The sequence below is a fragment of the Desmodus rotundus genome, chromosome 4 (assembly GCF_022682495.2).
Source record: "Desmodus rotundus isolate HL8 chromosome 4, HLdesRot8A.1, whole genome shotgun sequence".
NCBI lineage: Eukaryota > Metazoa > Chordata > Mammalia > Chiroptera > Phyllostomidae > Desmodus > Desmodus rotundus.
Window position 1 is genome coordinate 107963493 of NC_071390.1, and position 20079 is coordinate 107983571.

At 47.1% G+C, this 20079-nt stretch overlaps 1 protein-coding gene across 3 annotated transcripts; it reads left to right on the forward strand.

Annotated features, from left to right (window-relative positions):
• Positions 1 to 19407, forward strand: AKR1E2 (aldo-keto reductase family 1 member E2). Of its 3 annotated transcripts, XM_053923132.2 has the most exons (10): positions 1 to 206; positions 7405 to 7572; positions 8015 to 8131; positions 10294 to 10371; positions 12094 to 12216; positions 13971 to 14068; positions 15882 to 15954; positions 16522 to 16600; positions 17657 to 17744; positions 18016 to 19407. In XM_053923132.2, exons 1-10 carry the CDS (start codon positions 168 to 170, stop codon positions 18056 to 18058), a joined length of 906 nt encoding a protein of 301 aa, XP_053779107.1. In that variant the 5' UTR covers positions 1 to 167; the 3' UTR covers positions 18059 to 19407. The 3 variants fall into 3 exon arrangements, with proteins under 3 accessions (XP_053779107.1, XP_053779106.1, XP_053779105.1); XM_053923131.1 differs by lacking the exon at positions 12094 to 12216 and having other exon boundaries at positions 75 to 206; XM_053923130.1 differs by lacking the exon at positions 8015 to 8131 and having other exon boundaries at positions 75 to 206.
• Positions 19408 to 20079: the final 672 nt, after the last annotated feature.

Consider the following 20079-nt stretch of genomic DNA (forward strand, 5'->3'; position numbering starts at 1 on the left):
GCTTCCCAACGTCCGAAGTGCTCCGAGGACATGGGCGTGCCCACTGGTGGGGGGGGGCGCCGCCGCACCACCGCGGTGCTCACCGCCAGAGCCGCCCGCCTAGCGCTCGTCCGCCACGGTGTCTCACCTCGGGACTCCCGCAGCAGCCTCAGACGACCCTCCGAGGCATGGAAAAGATACCTGTCCTGGGCCTGGGCACCTGGAAGGTAAGGCGGCCTCGTGGTCGGGGAGGGGCGTCGCCTTTGCTTATTGATGCTCCCCGGGACTTGGAGGGGCCACCCGCTGGGGACAGGGCTGGGACTTCTGCTCCGGCCCGGGGACACCTGCAGCAGCATCTGCCAACTGAGCTAGTAGTTTGTACCTCCCTGGGAAGCTTCCTGTGTTTGAAAGACGGAATTTCTAGATCACACATTTTCTGAAAATGGGGGGTGTCCTTATGATATTTAATATTGATGCCAAATCATAATTATCCAGAAATAATGTTTGGGAAAGCCCAAAATGAAAGGTTGTCTTGGGTACAGGCAGAAAGAATGGCAGTCACCTAACTAGACCAAACAGCAGACAACTGTTACTGGACTGCATTATCTGTATCTAAAAGATGATAAAGAGCCCTGGCCGGGTGTCTCAGTTGGTTGGAGCTTCATCCCCTGACCAAAAAGTTGGGGGTTTGATTTCCATTCAGGGCACATACCTAGGTTGTGGGTTCCATTCCCAGTCGGGGCGGGTATGGGAAACAACCCATCGGCCCCATTGCTCTCTCTCTCTCACACACACACACCCCTCTCTGTTCCTCTCTCTCTAAAATCAATAAACATATCCTCCGTTTGAAGATTAATAAAAAGAAAAGAAAAAAAAGAAACTCTACCATTGCAATTTGTTTTTTGATCTTGATGATGTTTATTTTTTTATGTATTGATTTTCAATTTTTTTTCCATCACCACTTATCACCCCTTTACCCTCTTCCACCTCAACACACCACCCACAATCACCGGACTGTTGTCCCTGTCCAAGAGTTCTTTCTCTTTTCTTTTTTGCTCAATCCCTCCGCCCGCCCACCCTCAGCCTTCACGGAGCTGCCTGCCTGCTTTCTATCTATGAGTCTGTCTCTATTTTAATTAAGTTTGTTCATTAGATTGCACATCATGAGTGAAATCACATGATACTTGATTTTCTCTGACTGGCTTATTTCACTTAACATAATGTTCTCCAGGTCCATCCGTGCTGTGGCAAAGGGTAAAATTTTCTTCTTTTTTTACACCAAGTAGTATTCCATTGGGTAAATGTACCATAGATGTTTTATCCACTCCTCTACTGATGGACACGTGGGTTGCTTCCATATCCTGATGATGGTAAATAATGCTGCAATGAACATAGGGGTACACATATATTTTTAAATTAGTGTCTCAGATTTCTTCAGATAAACTTCCAGAGGTGGAATCCCTAGATTATAAGGCAGTTCCATTTTTAATTATTTGAAGTAACTCCATGCTGCTTTCCACGGTAGCTGCACCAATCTGCATTCCTACCAACAGTGCAAAAGGGTTTCCCTTTCTCCACATCCTTATCAACACTTCTTGTTTGTTGATTAATTGATGATAGCCATTCTGACTGGTGTGAGGTGATATTGTGGTTTTCTTTGGCGTTTCTCTGATGATTAGTGATGTTGAGCATCTTTTCATTTATCTATTGGCCATCTGTATATCCTTTTGGAGAACTGTATATTCAGGTCCTTTGCCCATTTTTAAATTGGATTGTCTGGTTTTTTTAGTGTTGGGTTGTATAAGTTCTTTATAAATTTTGGATATTAACCCCTTATCAGATGTATTGGCGAATATGCTCTCCCACTCAGTGGGTTGCCTTTTCATTTTGTTGATGGTTTCCTATGCTGTGCAAAAACTTTAGTTTGATATAGTCCCATTTGTTTATTTTTCTTCTTTTGTTTTCCTTGCTCAAAGAGATATATCAGAATCAGAAAAAAAATATTACTACAAGAAACGTCTGAGATTTTACTGCCTATGTTTTCTTTGAGGATTTTTATAGTTTCGAGTCTTAACATTTAAATCTTTAATCCATTTTGACTTTATTTTGTGTGTGGTTTCATTTTTTGTGTGTGCACATATCCAGTTTTCCCAGTACCATTTATTGCATATCTTATCTTTAGCCCATTGTATGCTTTTGTCTCCTTCGTCAGATATAATTGATTTAATAGGCACAGATATACTTCTGGGCTCTCTGTTTAGTTCCATTGATATATATATCTGTTTTTATGCCAATGCCATGCTGTTTTGATTACTATGGCCTTGTAGTATAGTTCCATATTAGGTACCATGATTCCTCCTACTTTGTTCTTCTTTCTTAAGAATGCTGAGGCTTTTCAAGGTCTTTTGTGGTTTTATACAAATTTTTGGAATGTTTGTTCTAGTTCTGTGAAATACACCATTGGTATCTTGATAGGAACTGCATTTAATCTGTAGATTGCTTTGGGTAATGTGGACATTTTAGTGATGTTAATTCTCCCTGTCCATGAACACGGTATGTGCTTCCACTTACTTGTATCTTCTTCAGTGTCTTCTAATATTCTGAGTACAGATCTTTTACATCTTTGGTTAGACATATTCCTAGGTGTTTTGTTCTTTTTGAAGTACTTGTGAACGGGACTGGTTTTTAGTTTCTTTTCTGATCATTCATTATTGGCGCATTAAAATGCAACTGATTTCTGGATATTCATTTTGTATCCTGCTACTTTACTGAATTCATTTATCAGTTCCAGTAGTTTTGGGTGGAATCTTTAGGGTTCTCTTTATACAATGTCATGCCATCTGCAAATAATGACACTTTTACTTCTTCCTTTCTAATTTGTATACATTTTATTTCTTCTTCTTTTCTGATTGCTGTGCTAGGACTTGGTGTACTATGTTGAATAAGAGAGGTGAAAGTGGACATTCCTGTCTTGATCCTGATATTCAGGGAAATGCTTGTGATTTGTACCCATTGAGTATGATGTTGGCTGTGTGTTTGTCATATAAGGGCTTTATTACCTTGAGGTATGTTCCCTCTCTTCCCACTTTGCTGAGAGTTTTTATCATAAATGGGCACTAGATTTTTTCAAATGCCTTTTCTGCATCTATTAATATGATATTATGGTTTTTATCCTTCATTTTGTTTCTGTTGTGTATTACATTTATTAATTTGCAGATATTGTACCATCCTTGCATCCTCAGAATAAATCCCACTTATTCATGATGTATGATCTTTTTAATGTATTGCTGAATCCAACTTGCTAATATATTGTCACTGATTTTTTTATATGCCTGCATATAAATCAAGGATATTGGCCTACAATTACCTTTCTTTGTAGTGTATTTTTTCTGGGTTTTGGAATTAGGATAATGCTGGGCTTGTAAAATGAGCTTGGGAGTCTTCGATCCCCTTGAACTTTTTGGAATAGTTTCAGAAGGAGAGGTGTTAGTTCTATGAATATTTGGTAAAATTTACCTGTGAAGCCATCTGGTACAGGGCTTTTGTTTGTTTGGAGTTTTTTGATTACTGCTTCAATTTCACTAGTTGTAATCTGTCTGTTCAGATAGTCCAATTCTTCCTGACTTAGTTTTAGAAGATTGTATGTTTCTAGGAATTTATCCATTTCATCCAGCTTGTCCAAAATTGTTGGCATATAGTTGTAATATCTTTCCTGTATTTCTTTGATGTCATTGTTACTTCTCCTCTTTGATTTCTCATTTTATTAATTTGGGTCTTTTCTCTCTCTTTTTTTTTAATCTTTTAAAAGAAGAGTTCTTTGTTCAACTGATTTTAGGGTTTTTTAAACTCTATATTTTTTATTTCTGTTCTGATCCTTATTATTTCTTTCCATTTATTCACTTCGGGCTCTGCTTTTCTTTTTCAAGTTCCTTTAAGTGCAAAGTTAAATTGTTTATTTGAGCTTTTTATTATTGTTATTATGTGAAATAGGCCTGCAAATGCTATAAATTTCCCCCTTAGGACTGGTTTCCCAGTGTCCCACGGATTTTGGATTGTTGTGTTCTCATTTTCATTTGTTTCAAGGTGTCTTTTTTTTTTTTACTTCTTTTCATTTTAAACATATTTATTGCCTAGTAACATGTTATTTAGCCTCCATACCTTTATGAGCTTTTCAGTTTCCTTCTTGTGATTGATTTCTAGTTTCATAGCATTGTGGACAGATAAGATGCTTGACATGATTTCAGTCTTCTTAAATGTATTGAGATTTGTGGACTTCTGGCCAAAATGGAGGCATAGATACATATACTTTGCCTCCTCACACAACCAAAATAAGGACAACAAGAAATTTAAAAACAAAAAATAACCAAAACTGCCAGATCAAACGGTATGTAGTCCAACAACCAAGGAGTTAAAGAAGAAACATTCACCCACTGGAAAGGAGGTGCAGAGAAGGGCAGCCAGGGCAGAGAGGACATGTGGCAAGACTGAGGCTGGAGGACCAGGCAGGAGGGCAAAGTGGTGGATTGTGGACTGGGCGTTCCCACATTTGCATGCAGATAAACTGGGAGGAACAACTGGGAAGTGAGACAGTCCGCAAAACCCAGGGCTCCAGAATGAGGAAAGAAAGCCTCAAAACTTCTGGCAGTAAAAATCTGTGGGGTTTGTGGTGGAGGGAGAAACTCCCAGCCTCACAGGAGCATTCAGTGGAGAGACCCACAGGGTCCTAAAACATACACAAACCCACACACTCTGGAATCTGCACCAGAAGGGCCCAATTCACTTGTGGGTAGTGGGGAAAGTGACTGAAAGCCTGCCGAGAGCTGAGCAAGCAGCATTGTTCCCTTTCTGACCCCTCCCCCAAGTATACCACCACAATGCAGCAACATGGGTTGCCCCTCTCTGGTGACTACCTAAGGCTCTGCCCCCTACAACTTAACAGCTATGCTGCAACAAAAAAAAATATGGCCCTAATGAAAGAACAGATCAAAGCTCCAAAAATAAAACTAAGTGATGAAGAGATAGCCAACCTATCAGATACAGAGTTCAAATCACTGGTAATCAGGATGCTCACAAAAATGGTTGAGTATGGTCGCAAAATAGAGGAAAAAGTGAAGGCTCTGCAAAGTGAAATAAAGAAAAATATACAGGGGACCAACAGTGAAGGGAAGGAAACTGGGACTCAAATCAACAATTTAGAGCAAAAGGAAGAAATAAACACTCAACTGGAACAGAATGAAGAACCAAGAATTCAAAAAATGAGGAGAGGCTTAGGAACCTCCAGGACAACTTTAAACCTTCCAACATCCGAATCATAGGCATACCAGAAGGAGAAGAAGAAGAGCAAGAAATTGAAAACTTATTTGAAAAAAATAATGAAGGAGAACTTCCCCAATCTGGCAAAGGAAATTGACTTCCAGGAAGTCTAGGAAGCTCAGAGAGTCCCAAAGAAGTTGGACCCAAGGAAGCCCACACCAAAGCACATTATAATTACATTACCTAAGATTAAAGATAAGGACAGAACCTTAAAAGCAACAAGAGAAAAGGAGACAGTTACCTACAAATAGTTCCCATAAGACTATCAGCTGATTTCTCAAAAGAAACCTTGCAGGCAGGAAGAGGCTGGAAAGAAGTATTCAAAGTCATGAAAGACAAGGACCTACATCCAAGATTACTCTATCCAGCAAAGCTTTCATTTAGAATGGGAGGGTAGATAATGTGCTTCCTAGATAAGGTCAAGTTAAAGGAGTTCATCATCACTAAGCCCTTATTATATGAAATGTTGAAGGGACTTATCTAAGAAAAAGAAGATAAAAATACGAACAGTAAAATGACAACAAAGTCACAACTATCAACAACTGAACCTAAAAACAAAAACAAACTAAGCAAACAACTACAACAGGAACAGAATCACAGAAATGGAGATCACATGGAGGGTTATCAGTGGGGAGGGTGATGAGGTAGTATGGGGGAAAAGGTACAGGGAATAAGTAGCATAGATGGTAGGTAGAAAATAGACAGGGGGAGGTTAAGCATAGTATAGGAGTTATATGTACAACCCATGGACGTGAACTAAGGTGGGGGAATGTGGGTGAGAGGGGTAAGTGCAGGGCAGAGGGGAATTAAGGGAGAGAAAAATGGAATAACTGTAATAGTTTAATCAATAAAATATATTTTTTAAAAAATATTGAGATTTGTTTTGTGTTCTAACTTGTGGCCTGTCCTAGAATGATCCGTGTGGACTTGAAAAGAATGTATATTATGTTGCTTTGGGGTGAAATGCTCTGAAGACATCCGTTAAAGTCATTTGATCTAGTGTGTCATTTAAGGCCTCCGTCTCCTTGTTGTTTGGCTGGAAGATCTATCCATTCACGTCAAGGGGGTATTAAAATCCCCTACTATGACTATATTACTGTCAGTCTCCCTCTTTATATCCAAATTTGCTTCACAGATTTATGTGCTCTTATTGGGTGCATACATTTTTACAAGGGTTATATCCTCTTGTTTGATTTGCTTCCATTATGATTATGTGATGTTCATTGTTTCTTACTATAGCCTCGGTTTTACAGTCCGTCTTGTCAGATATAAGTATTGCTACTCCAGCATAAAAATAAAAAATAAAGTCTGCCACTGCCAACTTGGTTTTTTAATAGAGGAGAACTTTGAAACTGCTTGTTCAATGTGCAAAAGCCTGATAGTGGAAGTACTTTGAACTTTGAGACTTTCTCTACTTTGTACTTCGGATTCCTGTCAGTGCTTTGAGACTTGGCACTTACTTTCAAATTTGCTTTCCTGTTTTTTTTTAAACTTAGTCTTTGATAAAAAGATGTTCCTTTAAGAAGTCACACAGGAAGTTATTGGAGGAGTAGGAATTAGAATGATCAAACCCCCACACCCCGCTCGTCTAAATATTATTTAGACTATTTCTTCTATCTACTTAGTTAACTCTTAGAGGCCAAGGATGTGGTCTCACTCCTTGTAGTTCTCAGCATGTAGCCAAGGCCATGCAGCCACTCAGTGAACTCCTGGTGGACTGGACCGTCTTGACTCCTCGCCTGACTTTAATTCCACTGTTCATGCACTATGCCTTCTGCACATGGCCGGGTGTGGGAGTCCCCCCATTTCTGTACTCAGTGTGAGGAAAAGCTGTGAAAACTGTGCTTAGGAAGCCAAACCAAACATTTTGGTTGAGGTTGGGTTTCAGAGGCATAGAACCAAGTTAATCCTCATCACTCTTCCCTGATCTGTGCAAAGGCTTCTTTTATTTATTTTTAATTATGTACAGTACAAATTTGCCACCAGCAATCTTTTGCCTCAGAAATGCTGCAAAACAACCAAACATAGAAGCTCCATGGTTTACTAGCACATGGTTTACTGCTGTTGCTGATGGTCAGCGGGGCAGCTCCTTGGACCTCATTCATTTTGCAGGCGGCTCCAGGGGATGTGACGGAGGCAGTGAAAGTGGCAATAGATGTGGGATATCGGCACTTTGACTGTGCGTACCTGTACCACAATGAGAGTGAGGTTGGAGCCGGGATCCAGTGCAAGATCAACGAGGGCGTGGTACAGCGGGAGGACCTGTTCATCGTCAGTAAGGTAGGACATCCCCCACAGGGAGAGCAGGTGCAGGTTGCTCAGAGCTTGATGATGAGACAGCTGACAGCGCATGGTGGATGATTCTCCTGTGGAGCCGGTGACGTGCATTTTTGCTTGAACCAGACCTGACAAGGACTTCTGCAGCTTCATGTACATGTTGGGTGTGGTGCAGGTGAAGGGGTCAGTGGCAGTGTGACTCACAGAGGGGGCAACTAGAGCAAAGGCATGCGACATGGGACAGTGTGTGGGGTACAGGGGCCTGAAAGAAGTTTGGTGTTCCTGAACCGAGCGATGTTGCCAGTACAGACAAGGAGCAGTGTGGTGGAGCTGATCCTGGAAGACATGGACACAATTTAAGGAGTTCCCTTGGTGACCCAGGGGCAGAGGCTGTGTCAACACTGGCTCTGTGGCCAATTGTCAGCGCTCCTCCTCCCCCTTGTAGCTCTGGTGTACCTGCCATGAGAAGTCCTTGGTGAGGGCAGCCTGCTCCCAGACTCTGAAGGCCTTGAAGTTGGACTACTTGGACCTCTACCTCATACACTGGCCCATGGGTTTCAAGGTACTTCCCAGGCCTGGTGAGATCCCCCACCCCTAGCCTCCCTTCCTGGTCATGCCCGCATGGGGGTGGAAGGCACTGGGCCAGCAGCCTGGGCACGTGGGTTCTGGACTGTGTCAGCCACACACACACATTCAGTTGTCTCTGGGCCTCAGCTCAGGAGAGGCTTGGACTTGAGGACCTCTCAGTTCTTTTGCTTCCAAGTCAGTCATTTCTCCTCCAAGCCAAGAAAGCGAACCGTGTTTCCACAGGTATCTAGGTGAAAGCAGGAAACAGAGGATATCAGCTGCTGGAAGCTGCTGCTCACATCCCGCCCCGGGTCCCAGGGAATTCCTGGGCCCTGTCTCTTCCTGCAGGTTATGTGCTCTTTGAGGAGTATGGCTGCTTTGTAATATGGGACATGTCTACTCAACACCTGCAGCAGGAGCAGAGCATTCTGGAGGGAGATTATTGCTCCTTTTGGTGCTATTCTCTTCACTTGATTGCGTCTCACACACACAGCCCTCCCCGCCTCTGCCCCTGCTCAGTTGCTTTCCCAGCCTCATTCAGTCTCATGTGGGTCCTGGCCAGGATGTCCCTGTGCACCTGCCTGACCAACGGCTCAGTCACACAGGTGGCACCAGAGAGCCTTGAAAGGACACTCTGCCTACGTTGCAGGCGGTGACAGCTACATAGGCGTCTCCCATGTGTGCACCATGTTTGAGGAGCTCACGGTGTGTGACTAGCTGTCAGGTTCCTTTTGAGATAAAACAACAAAAACCACTTCATTCCTAGTACAGCTTTGCTTTCAGGCTTGGTGTTTAATTTCAATAAAGGCTTTAGCAACTGCTCATCCATCACATTAGTGGAGAACTGAAGACGAGAGAGAACGAGTCAGCAGCGGTTTCTGTCTGTGACCTCAGTGCATGCGGAGAGAAAGACTTAAAGTAATGACTACAGCTGGGTCACATTTGCTGTCGGCTGTTGCTGTTATTTTAATGCTGGTCTAAGCACTGTTTTGCACACCTCATACACATTGTTCACTTAATCCTCACACCAATTCTTCCAGGTGGGTACTGTTACTATGCCCACTGCACAGATGGTGCAGCTGCGCACAGAAAGAGTTAGTAGAATTATTGGGGCTCAGGTCAGGCATGCGATACACTGCCTGGCCCTCTTATAGAGGCATCCAAACTTTAGGTGTCTTTGAGCTACACTGGAAGGAGAAGAGTTGTCTTGGGCCACACATTAAATACATTGCAACATGTAATCATGAGAAAAATCTCTTAATGTTTTAAGTAAATGTATGACTTTGTGTTGGGCAGCATTCATAGCCCTCCTGGGGTACATGTGGCTCATGGACCGTAGGTTGGACACCCCTCTATCAGATCCCTGCAGTGGACTCTCTGGGTGGTCAGCAGGCTCCAAGGATGAGATCAGCGCTTGTGCAGAGGTTAAGAGAAATGTCAGCACAGGAGGTGACTTGAAATGGGACGGCTAGTTGCTTCATTATGAAAAATTCCCATAAAATGTGTATCAGGCTGCAATTTTAGATGTTCTCCCCACTATCACTCAAGAGAACAATTAAGTGTCATACGCCATTTGCCCAATGACAGGTGACACACAGCTGTGTGTGGCAGGGCAGAAGATCGAGCATCAGAACATCCAGGTGTCCTAAGGGACGCCCTTGTTCCCTGTCAATCTCTCTCTGGGCCCTGCACCTCCTGTGCTCCTTGGTATCTCCAGCTTCATTCTCTCTCACATGATGGGGACCCTAAGGAAAGCAGAAAAGAGCTTCACAATGGACTTTGGAAAAAGTCGACTGAGCTCTTAAGATAAGAAGGCAAACCCCTTTCCCTCTTCTTTACCTGAAATTGCTAAACACTATGCTGACAAGGAGCAAGGATTCCACATTTTCTTTCCTGACACATGAGAGGTGGGAAGTGAACTTTCAGGATGGTAGTGACCTTGCTGGCCACCAATCCACCCAACCCTTGTCTTGTGAAGGTGAAGCTGGAGTCTGGAGCAGAGATGTCCTGTGGCATGGTGTGAGGGCTGTGCTCGGACCTGGACCTCTGGCCCAGGGCCCAGCATTCTTTCCCTGCATCTCATTCTCCCTTCATCCATACTTGGCTTGAAGGGTGACCACCAGCCCTCAGTAAGCTCCTCTCCTCTGGTCCTTACAGCCTGGAGGAAAAGACTTGCCCTTGGACCGCAGTGGCATGGTGATCCCGAGTGACACCGATTTCCTGGACACATGGGAGGTAAGCTGGGCTCACCAGCAGCATCTTCATGCTACTGATGGGCCTCCAAATGGGAAGCCGTAAGATCCTGAGCCTCTCGTGTTCATTGACACCAGGTCGTCTCCCTGAAACTCAGGTGTGCGGGGTGCATTGGGAAGAGACACCTGACCGTGACTCTCAGAGACCTCATTTCCTTTTGTTCCTCTCTCTGAAATGTGTAATTTAGGGATAACTAATTCTGACCTCTCTTTACTCTCAAATGCTTATTTTTTTATTAAAAATATCACATGGTCATTATGGAAACTAAGGAAGAGTATTAAAAAAATTAAAATCCATTTGTCATTACCACTTCTAGTATTTTATAGTTTCTTTAGCTCTTTTATAAGCATTTCAGAATGAAAACTTTGGCAGGTGGTGAAGTGGGGGTGGGTCTGGGAGGGGACCATATTTCAAGCCTGCTGCCTGCATCCAGACAAGCAGTGATGAGGCTTGAAGCAGAGGGTCCAGCATGGGAGTCAGGACGTGATGGTGTGAGAGGCGTGGTGGTGAATCAATGGTGTGACAGCAGGACAGGAGGTTCCGGCTGACTCTGGCCTCTAGCCCAGCCCACGGGGCACCTGCAATTTGCAGGTCAATGTGAGAGGGAGTGTGAGGTGTGGGAAGAAAGCAAGTTCACATTGGAACTGGCTGAGTTTGTGGAGACGAGATTCTGGAGCGGTTGGGTAACATGGCAGGTGCAGGCGCAGGAGTGCCTGAGGGCATCCTGGCAGAGGGGGAGGCACAGTCAGGGGCGACACCCTTTCAGGCCATCCTCTAAGCAGGGGAATCACTGAAACAGATTAACTGAGGGGTTTGATCTGTCTGGAACAGTGTCCGGGGACCCCAACCCTGCTGTCACAGATACTGCCGCTCCTGAAAGACGGGGGGTCGGGGGAGGAAGCTCCGGGCTGTCGTGTAGCACGACTGAGCTCTGCGTGATTGCCGCAGTGCACGCTGACTGTGGCCCCCGACTCTGGCCATTGACTCTGTGGCCACTAAGACACGTGCTGACTGCCTGCCCTGGCACCGGGCCACAGTCTCTGATACTGCCAACCAGTTCGGCTTGCTGGTCAGTGAATAGCACAGAGCTTTGGGGTTTCTACCCTCGAGTCCTTTAATAAGGGAAATGGTGGTGGATTAGAATCATGGTAGATCATTGTGCTGAAGAAGATGATAATCTAGGTAGAAAGACTGATGAGTGGTACTGGCTTGTGTGGCTCAGTGGATGGAGAGTCGACCTGAGAACCAAAGGGTCACTGGTTCGATTCCCAGTCTAGGGCACACGCCTGGGTTGTGGGCCAGGTCCCCCGTAGGGGGCTCTTGAGAGGCAACCACACATTGGTGTTTCTCTCCCTCTCCTTCTCCCTCCCTTCTCCTCTCTAAAAATAAACAAATCTTAAAAAAAAGAAAGACTGATGAGCAGATAGAGTAGCAGTGGAATCCTTGCCAATACCATATTGACAGACTCTCAGAGCAATAGAAACAATAGGTACACCTGCTGGGTGTTAGCTAAATGCTCTGTGTTCCTTATTTGATGTAATCCTTAATCCTGTGACGTGGACAACACTGTCTACCCCCCATTTGGTTGATAAGAGATTGGGGGGAGCCAGTTTTAGGATACTGTGTGAGGGAGTGGGGGCCATGGGCTACTTGTAGAGTAGAGTAAACAGCCCGTGCACCCAAAATAATACATACTCTCTCTAGGCCATGGAGGCCCTGGTGACTGCAGGGCTGGTGAAAGCCATCGGGGTGTCCAACTTCAACCACAAGCAGCTGGAGAGACTTTTAAATAAACCCAGTTTGAGGTTCAAGCCATTGACAAACCAGGTGAGCTGTGGACGTCTAGGTGGCTTAAAATAATAGAGTTGGCTTTTCGACTGTTAGCTCCACGTGGCTGCACTGGAAACAAAGCGAGTGGAGCATGAAGTAGGTATTTTCCCCAGTGACTGTCCAACATCACAGCTGTGGCAGTTAGGCAAATGATGGGTGGACAGGCGAGAACCTTTTTAAAAGACTCACCTGGTGAGGTGGTGTCTTTTAAGGCACGGCGTAAGCTGAGCTGGTTTTTGACATGCAGCCATGGGGTCAATCACCAGGCATGTTCAAAAGCAGCGAAGGGTCCAGCAGGCCCTCATCCTCATTAATGATGGTTGGAGGTGGTGCCGGCTTCCTGGGACCTCCTCAGGGAGCCCTCCCCCCTCTCCCCGTCCAGCTGGAGCAGGTTCCAAGTTGAAAGAGATGGACGACTGAAAGGTTCACACACTCTGCCAAAACTTTAATGCTGAGAAATGACTTGTGAGGGAAGGGTTATGGTGTTTTCTAGACTGGCTGCCTTTATATGTAGAAAGAGCATTTATTTTACTTAAACTTCTTATTAATGTGTTGTGTGCATGCAAAAAAAAAGTGCACACATAAAAATAGAGCGTGATAAATTCTCATAACCGGGCCTAGCTCTGGACCAGCAGCCTAGGAGCCCCCGCTTCCTAGTTTCCACTGCCCACCAAGGGTGGCCACTGTTCTGATTTCTAACAGCACAGATTAGCCTGTGAACTTTATGTAGATAATGTGACATGTCGTGTCCTCTTCTGTGTCTGCCTCTCCCTACTCAGCATCACAGGTGACACATTCTCCCGTATTCACATGTGGTTGTCCATCCTTGTTACCGTGTGGGACTTCACCGTGCAACTGCCCTGTCTGTTGGTGGTGGGCACAGCGTAGTTTGCAGCTCAGAGAACTTCCACAGGTGAACATGTGCTAGCCTTCAGCCCCCAGAGCAAGACCTGGAATGTCCCCAGTCCTCTGGAAGCTCCCCTGCTTTAAAACCTCACACACACAGAGACTGTGTCCGTGCAGAACCACGCGGCTTCTGCGTCAGCTTTTCACTGAGCAGCACTTTAAATCATGGGAGGGGTATTATCTAGTTTGTGGGGTACTGTCCATGATTTGGAATTCATTCCAAACTAGTATTTATTTTAAGTTCACTATGACCTGGAATCATACATGGGAACTCAGGGAGTGTGGACAGGAATCTGCTCTTCAATTTCTTAAACTGTCCATTAGAGTCATCCGTAGCATGTGTTTGTCACACGTAACTCTCCAGCTTTCTTCATTCATTCAGCACTTATTGAGCACCTGCTGTATGCCTAGCTTATGCTAGAGGTTGGGCGGATGTCCTGAACAAAACAAAATCAGATCCAGATCCCTGCCTTCATGGAGCTTATGCCCTGTGGCAACAGCTAGACAATTGCAAAGAATGACAGAGTATAAGGTGTCAGCTGTGGACCCTTATTACAGAGGAAGGCAAGGTGAGGAGCAGGTGGGAGGGCCGCACTTCTACCTCAATGGTCAGGGAGGGCCTCACAGGGACCCTTGCATTCAGATGGTGTAGAGGTTCCTCCAGCCCATTTAGCGCTGGCAGCCTCTTGGAGACCCCTCAGCTCAGCCTTTCACTTCATAGGCATGGGCACTGGAGATGGGTCACGCAGCTCGTCAGTGATGGAGCCGAGACATTGATGGAGGTCCTCTTTTCCAGCGGTCCAGTGGTCTAAATGTTCTTTGGTCAGCTGTGATTCCCTTTGTAGATTGAGTGCCACCCATATCTTGCTCAGAAGAATCTCATCAACTTCTGCCAGTCCAGAGATGTGTCCGTGACTGCTTACCAGCCCCTCGGGGGTTCCAGGTAGGGGTTTCTGGCCGGAAATGGCTACACGCTCCAGTCTTGTTTGCACAGTTGGCCGAGGGCTTATGGAAGGCATGGGCAGGGTGTGGAGACCAGAGGCACCCAACAGGTGGAACTGTTGGAGCTGGTGCTGAAAGCAGAGTCACCTTCAGTGGCTGCCTTGAGAAGGGCAGTGTCATTTAAGGGACATAACCAACAGGAAGCAACCTCTTTGCTGAGCTCTTGCCTGGTACCTCCAGTGCTCTGCCAGACCTCTCTGTCGGACGGGTCACAGACATCCTGGTCTCTGTAGAATCATCTTCCCAGAACCTGAACTGTGCACTGTGCCCCATACATCAGCAGATGAGCCACCACCCACTCTGCCACGAGCACCAGAAACTTCTTCCCTTTTCGATTCCCTGCCCCCAGTCCAACCCCCATCAGCAATATTCACTGGTTATTCTGCCAGGGAACTTGGAGTCTGTCTCTTAATTTCTGTTCTCACCGCCACTGTCTTCGTTAAGAAAGAATTCTCTCCAGTGACTACAGCAGCCTCTTAACTCCTCCCGGGTTTGCCTGGTTCTCAGCCACTGCACACACGGCAGCTGAAGGGAGCCATCTCACTGTGCTGGTGTCACTGCCCTGCTTACAAATCCCTCAATTCCTGGTCTGCCCTCTGCCTTCCTCCACATTGTTATTTCCTGCGAACATGCTGTGCACCAGCTATTTGAAACTATTTGGGGCTCATGCATTCTAGTCTCTGTGCCGTTGCAAATACTGTTCTCTTTACCTAGAAATCTTATTATGTTTTTTCTTAATCTAGCTAATTCCAGTTTCTAATGTAAGATTCAGTGCAGCATCACCTCCTCCAGAAAACCCTCCTGACTTCTACTTACTCACGTTTCATCTACAACCCTTCCTCTCCTTGGTAGAGCTCCTTGAGTTTCGGGGACTGCACCTAACACCCAGCCCCTAGCTCAGTGCTTGGGACATATTAGCAGCCCAGAAAACATTGAAATTATTTGACTGTTATGGCCTGTGTGTTTCCCATGTGAAATGTGGCATATGTGTGTGAGCTTGGTAGCTCTGAGAGAGTCCCTAGAGGCTGGATTATAGTCATGGCCACACTTGGGAATGAAGAACCCAAGAGTGCATGTTGGGAGCACGAGGGAGAAGAGAGGTGGCTGACATCCTGGACCCACGGCCAAGTGGAGTGTGCTCTGTTTGGTCCCTTCATAGATGTTGAGGACTGTTTCTAGCCCAGTGCTCGAAACACAGCAACTGCATAAATAATGTTTGCTGGAAACAATAGCTCTCCAGGGTGCTTCGGGCCTGGCGGCTGCTGGGTAAACACTGAGGGGCAGATGTGTGGTCAGTCTCCACAGTCTCTGCATAAAGGCTCCACATGTCCACAGTCTTAACTTCCCCTTGGTACCTGAGGCAAACCTCTCTGAGAGCACCATCACCGATTACCTATTCATGGTGATGGTGCGACAGGCACCACTCTGGGCCCCACAAGAAGGGGTCCGGAGTGCAAGGGGCACACCACAGCGGGGAGCCTGTGCCTTAGGCACTGATGCTGCCGCCTGGGCCTCTGACAGAGCACCACATAGACATGAAGGCCACGTGTCCAGCTCTCCGCCGAAATGTCAGCCATTGGTATCTCTAGATGGAGGACTTGGCGGAAAGCTTTTCTGCACCATTCAGATTTCCCACACTGGGCAAGTGTGATCACACAGAAGTAAATCTAGAGTTTCCATTTTGAAGAAAGTCTTGTTGCTTTAAAGAAGGAAGTGCCCATATTTGGTCCACAGCCCTGTGCTGTTCTCTGCAGTGAGGGGGTGGACCTGATGGACAGCCCTGTGATCCAGGCCATGGCCCAGAAGCACCAGAAGTCCCCGGCGCAGGTAGGTGGAGCGCCCGCTGGGCTGGGGGGGCGCCTCTCCGCCTGCTCCCAGAGCCGTGGGCCGGGTAGGGGGAGGACTTCTCGCTCTGGCCCAGCTGCTGAAGAACTAGAACTGTCTGGTGTTCACCAGGTTGTTGGGCCACCATGGTCCCATTCATTCAGGCCATGCAGACGTGTCTCTTTGTGCCGAGCTCCCAGGCCACCTCCCTCAGCCCTACAGCCGTGTGGACCTCAAAAGGGGTTTATTCCTCTCGTCCTTATTCTAGAGTGCAGTGGTTTAGGAGGTTGGACACGGTAATGAATTCTCATTAAGGCGTCAGCAGGCCCTCTGAGTTCCTCGGGCCAGCGGCTGTCCTTCCAGATGTGTTGGTGGGACAGTGCAGAAATGCCATCTGGTCCCCAAGGACTCTGGGATGGGGTGCTTGCAGCGACCGTGCTTGCTGCCCCAATTATTGGGCTTCACTGCGCGGGGAAACGTGAACTGCAGGGGAAGCAGGTGGTCTCTGACTCCACATGATTCCTTTCTCTCATCTTTTTTTAGACTATTTTAGACTATTTTTTCTTGCAGATTTTGATCCGATTTCAGATCCAGAGGAATGTGATCGTCATCCCCAAATCTGTCTCCCCAGAGCGGATTCTGGAGAATATCCAGGAAGGTGTTTTCCTCTGTGGACTTTGGCGGGTTTGGGATCACATGTGAGCTGGACAGCTACGCACTGCAAGCAACAGGCCCAGCCTATGTGGCTCCGACACTGCTAGCTCAGGGACAGGTGAAGCACAGGCCACACCAGGAGGACCCAAGCTGAGCCCAGCAGCCATCTGCCTGGGGACTGCAGACAGGATGAAACGAGGGAAGGAGGCATGCCAAGGGACCAGGGCTCCAGCCAGGCCACCCGCCACCCAGACACGCGCTCTGCACCCGGCACCCCTCATTAACGCTGTCCCTGGGGCTGCCCATCCTGATGGAAGGGAGCAGTCCAGACTCTTCCTGTCTCCCCTCCACTCCTGCTGCCAGGGCCCAGCTCCCCCTCCAGGCAGAGCTGCTGATGTGGAGTCCCTGGTTTCTGCTGGGCGTCGTGTGGGAGGTCTCCCATGGTAGAGGCTGGCCCAGGCCTGTCCCCTCCTGGACAAAGATGAACTCATGCCCTGCATGTTCTTGCCCATTCTCAGCGGTGCATCGGAGTTGGCTCTTCCGTGTGCAAAGCTGTGATTGTAGGAGCAGGGTCATCGTCCTTAGGTGTGCTAGGGGCCAAGTAATAGGGGCAGCTTAGAATATGTTCTAGAAGGAACGGAAAGTGAGTACTCAAAAATTAGCTACGGTTAGACTTAATGGTCCTGAGCCCCAGCATCTGCCTGCCTGCTGCGGTGGGTGGAACACATGCTTGTGTGTCTTTGAATTTGGGGTTTTGTTTTGTTTTGAGCGGTGGGGAAAATTATTCGCTGCACCTTTTGACTATTCTGATGTGCTCCTCGCTCCTGTGGGACAGCCGCAGCACACGTGTCCTCTTTCCCAGGGTCCCCACTGTAGCCAACACCAGTGCTTTCTGGGAACCCGGCTGAGGGTCCGGGAATGTGCCAGGAGTCACACGAAGTGCCTCTTCCCCGTATTTGTGTCCCTCACACATCCGGCACAATGCTCTGCAGCAGCACACGCTCGGTTAAGTGTTCACTGAACTGGTTTCCCATGAACGTTTTATTTTGGCTCCAGGTGTTTGATTTTGAACTAACAGAACAGGACATGAATGACCTTCTCAGCCTGGACAGGAGCCTCCGGCTGACCACATTCCCCACGTAAGTCCAGCTCCTTCACTACTTTCAAAATAGAGGAAGCAATATTCAGGTTGAGCAGCTGGCTCCTGGATGGGCATTTGTCATATACATTTTAAGTTAATGCAGTGTTCTCAGAATTCTTTCCTGTCTGGGCATGAGCTAGTGAATGACCCCAAAGATGAATTTCCTACACTAGGGAGCATAAAAATACAGAATCATGTAATTTAAAGTGTATTTCTTAAAAATAGTAATCCATCTTGTTTCTGTTTTTGACTTGTTCACTGGTTTCCAGAGCTGCAAATCACAAGGACTACCCTTTCCACGCAGAGTACTGAGCCAGCTCCTCCTCCCCCGAAGCCTGACCAGCCCAGGGCTCTGGGAGGCTTATGCTCCCGGGAACACGGCACAGGGAGCTGCCTCAGCCGCACAGGCAGCCTGGCCAGGGATGGGAGGGGAGGAGGCTGACTGCCTGAGACACCTTCAGAATCCATGTGGTCTCTGATTCAAGGATGAAGCGACCTCAGAGCGTGCTCACCCCACGGTCCCACCCAGGCTTACGAATCCCAAAAGCACAGTGTGGGGGGATTCTCACAAGATTAGGAGACCAGCACGAAGAACCTCTACAGCCATGACTCAGCTTCGGCAATGAGACCCCCACCCCGGCCCCTCCGCTCCCCACCAGTCACCCCAGTTGGTTTGACAGTAAAATCCCTACCTTCACACGTGGAAGGAAGATTGGGTGAAAGTGGTGAGCTGTCTTAGTTCAGCATAGAGGCATTTTTTTCTTCCTGAAAATCTGAATTTTAATTTTTAAATGCCATTGTCTAAGAAAGTCTTCCAGGAAATCAGATTATACATGTGAAAACACCAAACCAGAGATGCACATGGTCATTCCCCACCGCATACTCAGTGTATTGGGGAGAAGGTGGGTGTGCATGCAGGCTTGTGCAGGACAGTGCATGATCCTGTCACCTGCACGTCACTTCCAGCTCGGCCCAGGCGTGCCTGGTCCCCTGGGACCTGCGGCCCGGCCTCCTGGATGCACCTCCCTAGCACGTGCTGCCCAACTCCCAGCCCCACCTACACACATCTCTGAGGATGCGACTCACTTGACCCACCTGCCTCAAGGACCGTGCTTCTGTCCACAGGAGTTAGTTACTCCTGGTTGCCTGCCCTGGGTGCACCCCCTCCAGCTACCATCCACTAGGGCTGGGGCTTCATCACCCAGTGGTGAAGGTGTCCGTTTGGAAGCCAGCCAGCCACAGACTTGACTTGTTTTCTGCCTGTTTCTCATTGGATCCTCCTCTCTGCCTCCAGTTTGCATACCGTCCCTCCTGCTCCCTTTGGTGCCCCCAGGACTCAGCACCACCCACTGCTCCTTCATATTTAAGCCTCAGTGCCTAGTCAGGGAAGGGACATGGGGGAGCAGCAGGAGTAGCAGGATGACGAGCTTTTCCGTGTCTGCTCCTCAGGTCCACTAGCCAGCGAGGGCCCTGGGGCCATAGTCCCAGGGGTCTCCCACCCATGTGGCCTGCATGTGATGTGCATGTTGGGGTGGAGACCACCCTTCCTACCAGTCAGAGGGTAGGAACCAGCTCAGGTGGCCTCGGTTTTTGTTGCCCTCTGCATGTCTGAGAATGATCAGGAAAGCCCCAAAAGTGTTGTTTTTGTATTACAAATAAAGTTTAGCCTATAAGCAAATACTCAAATATGGATGCTGAATAGTGAATTTATATACCTGTCTTTGCAATGCTGATTAATTTCCCAGCCAACTTCAGAGCTGTTGGCTGAATCTGCCACCAGGTGGTGCAAGAGACCCACTAACATTCCAGCTCAAGAAGCAGCTGCTGGTAGAAGGTGCCTTTTTAATGCCTGGTAGATTTCAAGGGTTTTTGTTTTTGTTTTGTTTTTAAACACTTTGTGAGTCACTCTAGGAAAGAAACAACAGGTAGCAAAAATAAGCAAACACTAGGGAATTCAAAAGCTTAGGAAGTTTCACAGAGTTTATATGGGAGGAAAAGGGGCCACAAGCAATACCAGACAGGCTCAGGGGGCCTGCGGGGCAGCCTTCAAACTCGGAGACCCGAAGTAACCACACAGGTTGACCTGAAGCTCAGCCTTTCTAGTTAAAGGCAGTTTACGGCAGGTAGTCATGTCCTAGGCTGGTATTTTTCCCTAAAAAAATTCAGTCTTTACCTTAACTGTGACCTTTTGGCATCTACGATAACATACCTTAGAACGTGCAATTTCCTTTTTCCGCACCCCTCACAGCACAGGCACCACACCAGGGGGAGACCACGAGTTCCCTCGCTGTCATTGTTATGGTGTTAATTGTTAATTCCTAACTATTCTGTAC

What these genes read in the sequence shown, in the direction of transcription:
- AKR1E2 (XM_053923132.2), top strand. Translation starts at nt 168, where the DNA reads ATGGAAAAGATACCTGTCCTGGGCCTGGGCACCTGGAAG. An exon ending in ACTGGCCCATGGGTTTCAAG is followed by an intron (nt 8,132 to 10,293) that starts GTACTTCCCAGG and finishes TGGTCCTTACAG; the next exon opens with CCTGGAGGAAAAGACTTGCC. An exon ending in TCAAGCCATTGACAAACCAG is followed by an intron (nt 12,217 to 13,970) that starts GTGAGCTGTGGA and finishes TTCCCTTTGTAG; the next exon opens with ATTGAGTGCCACCCATATCT.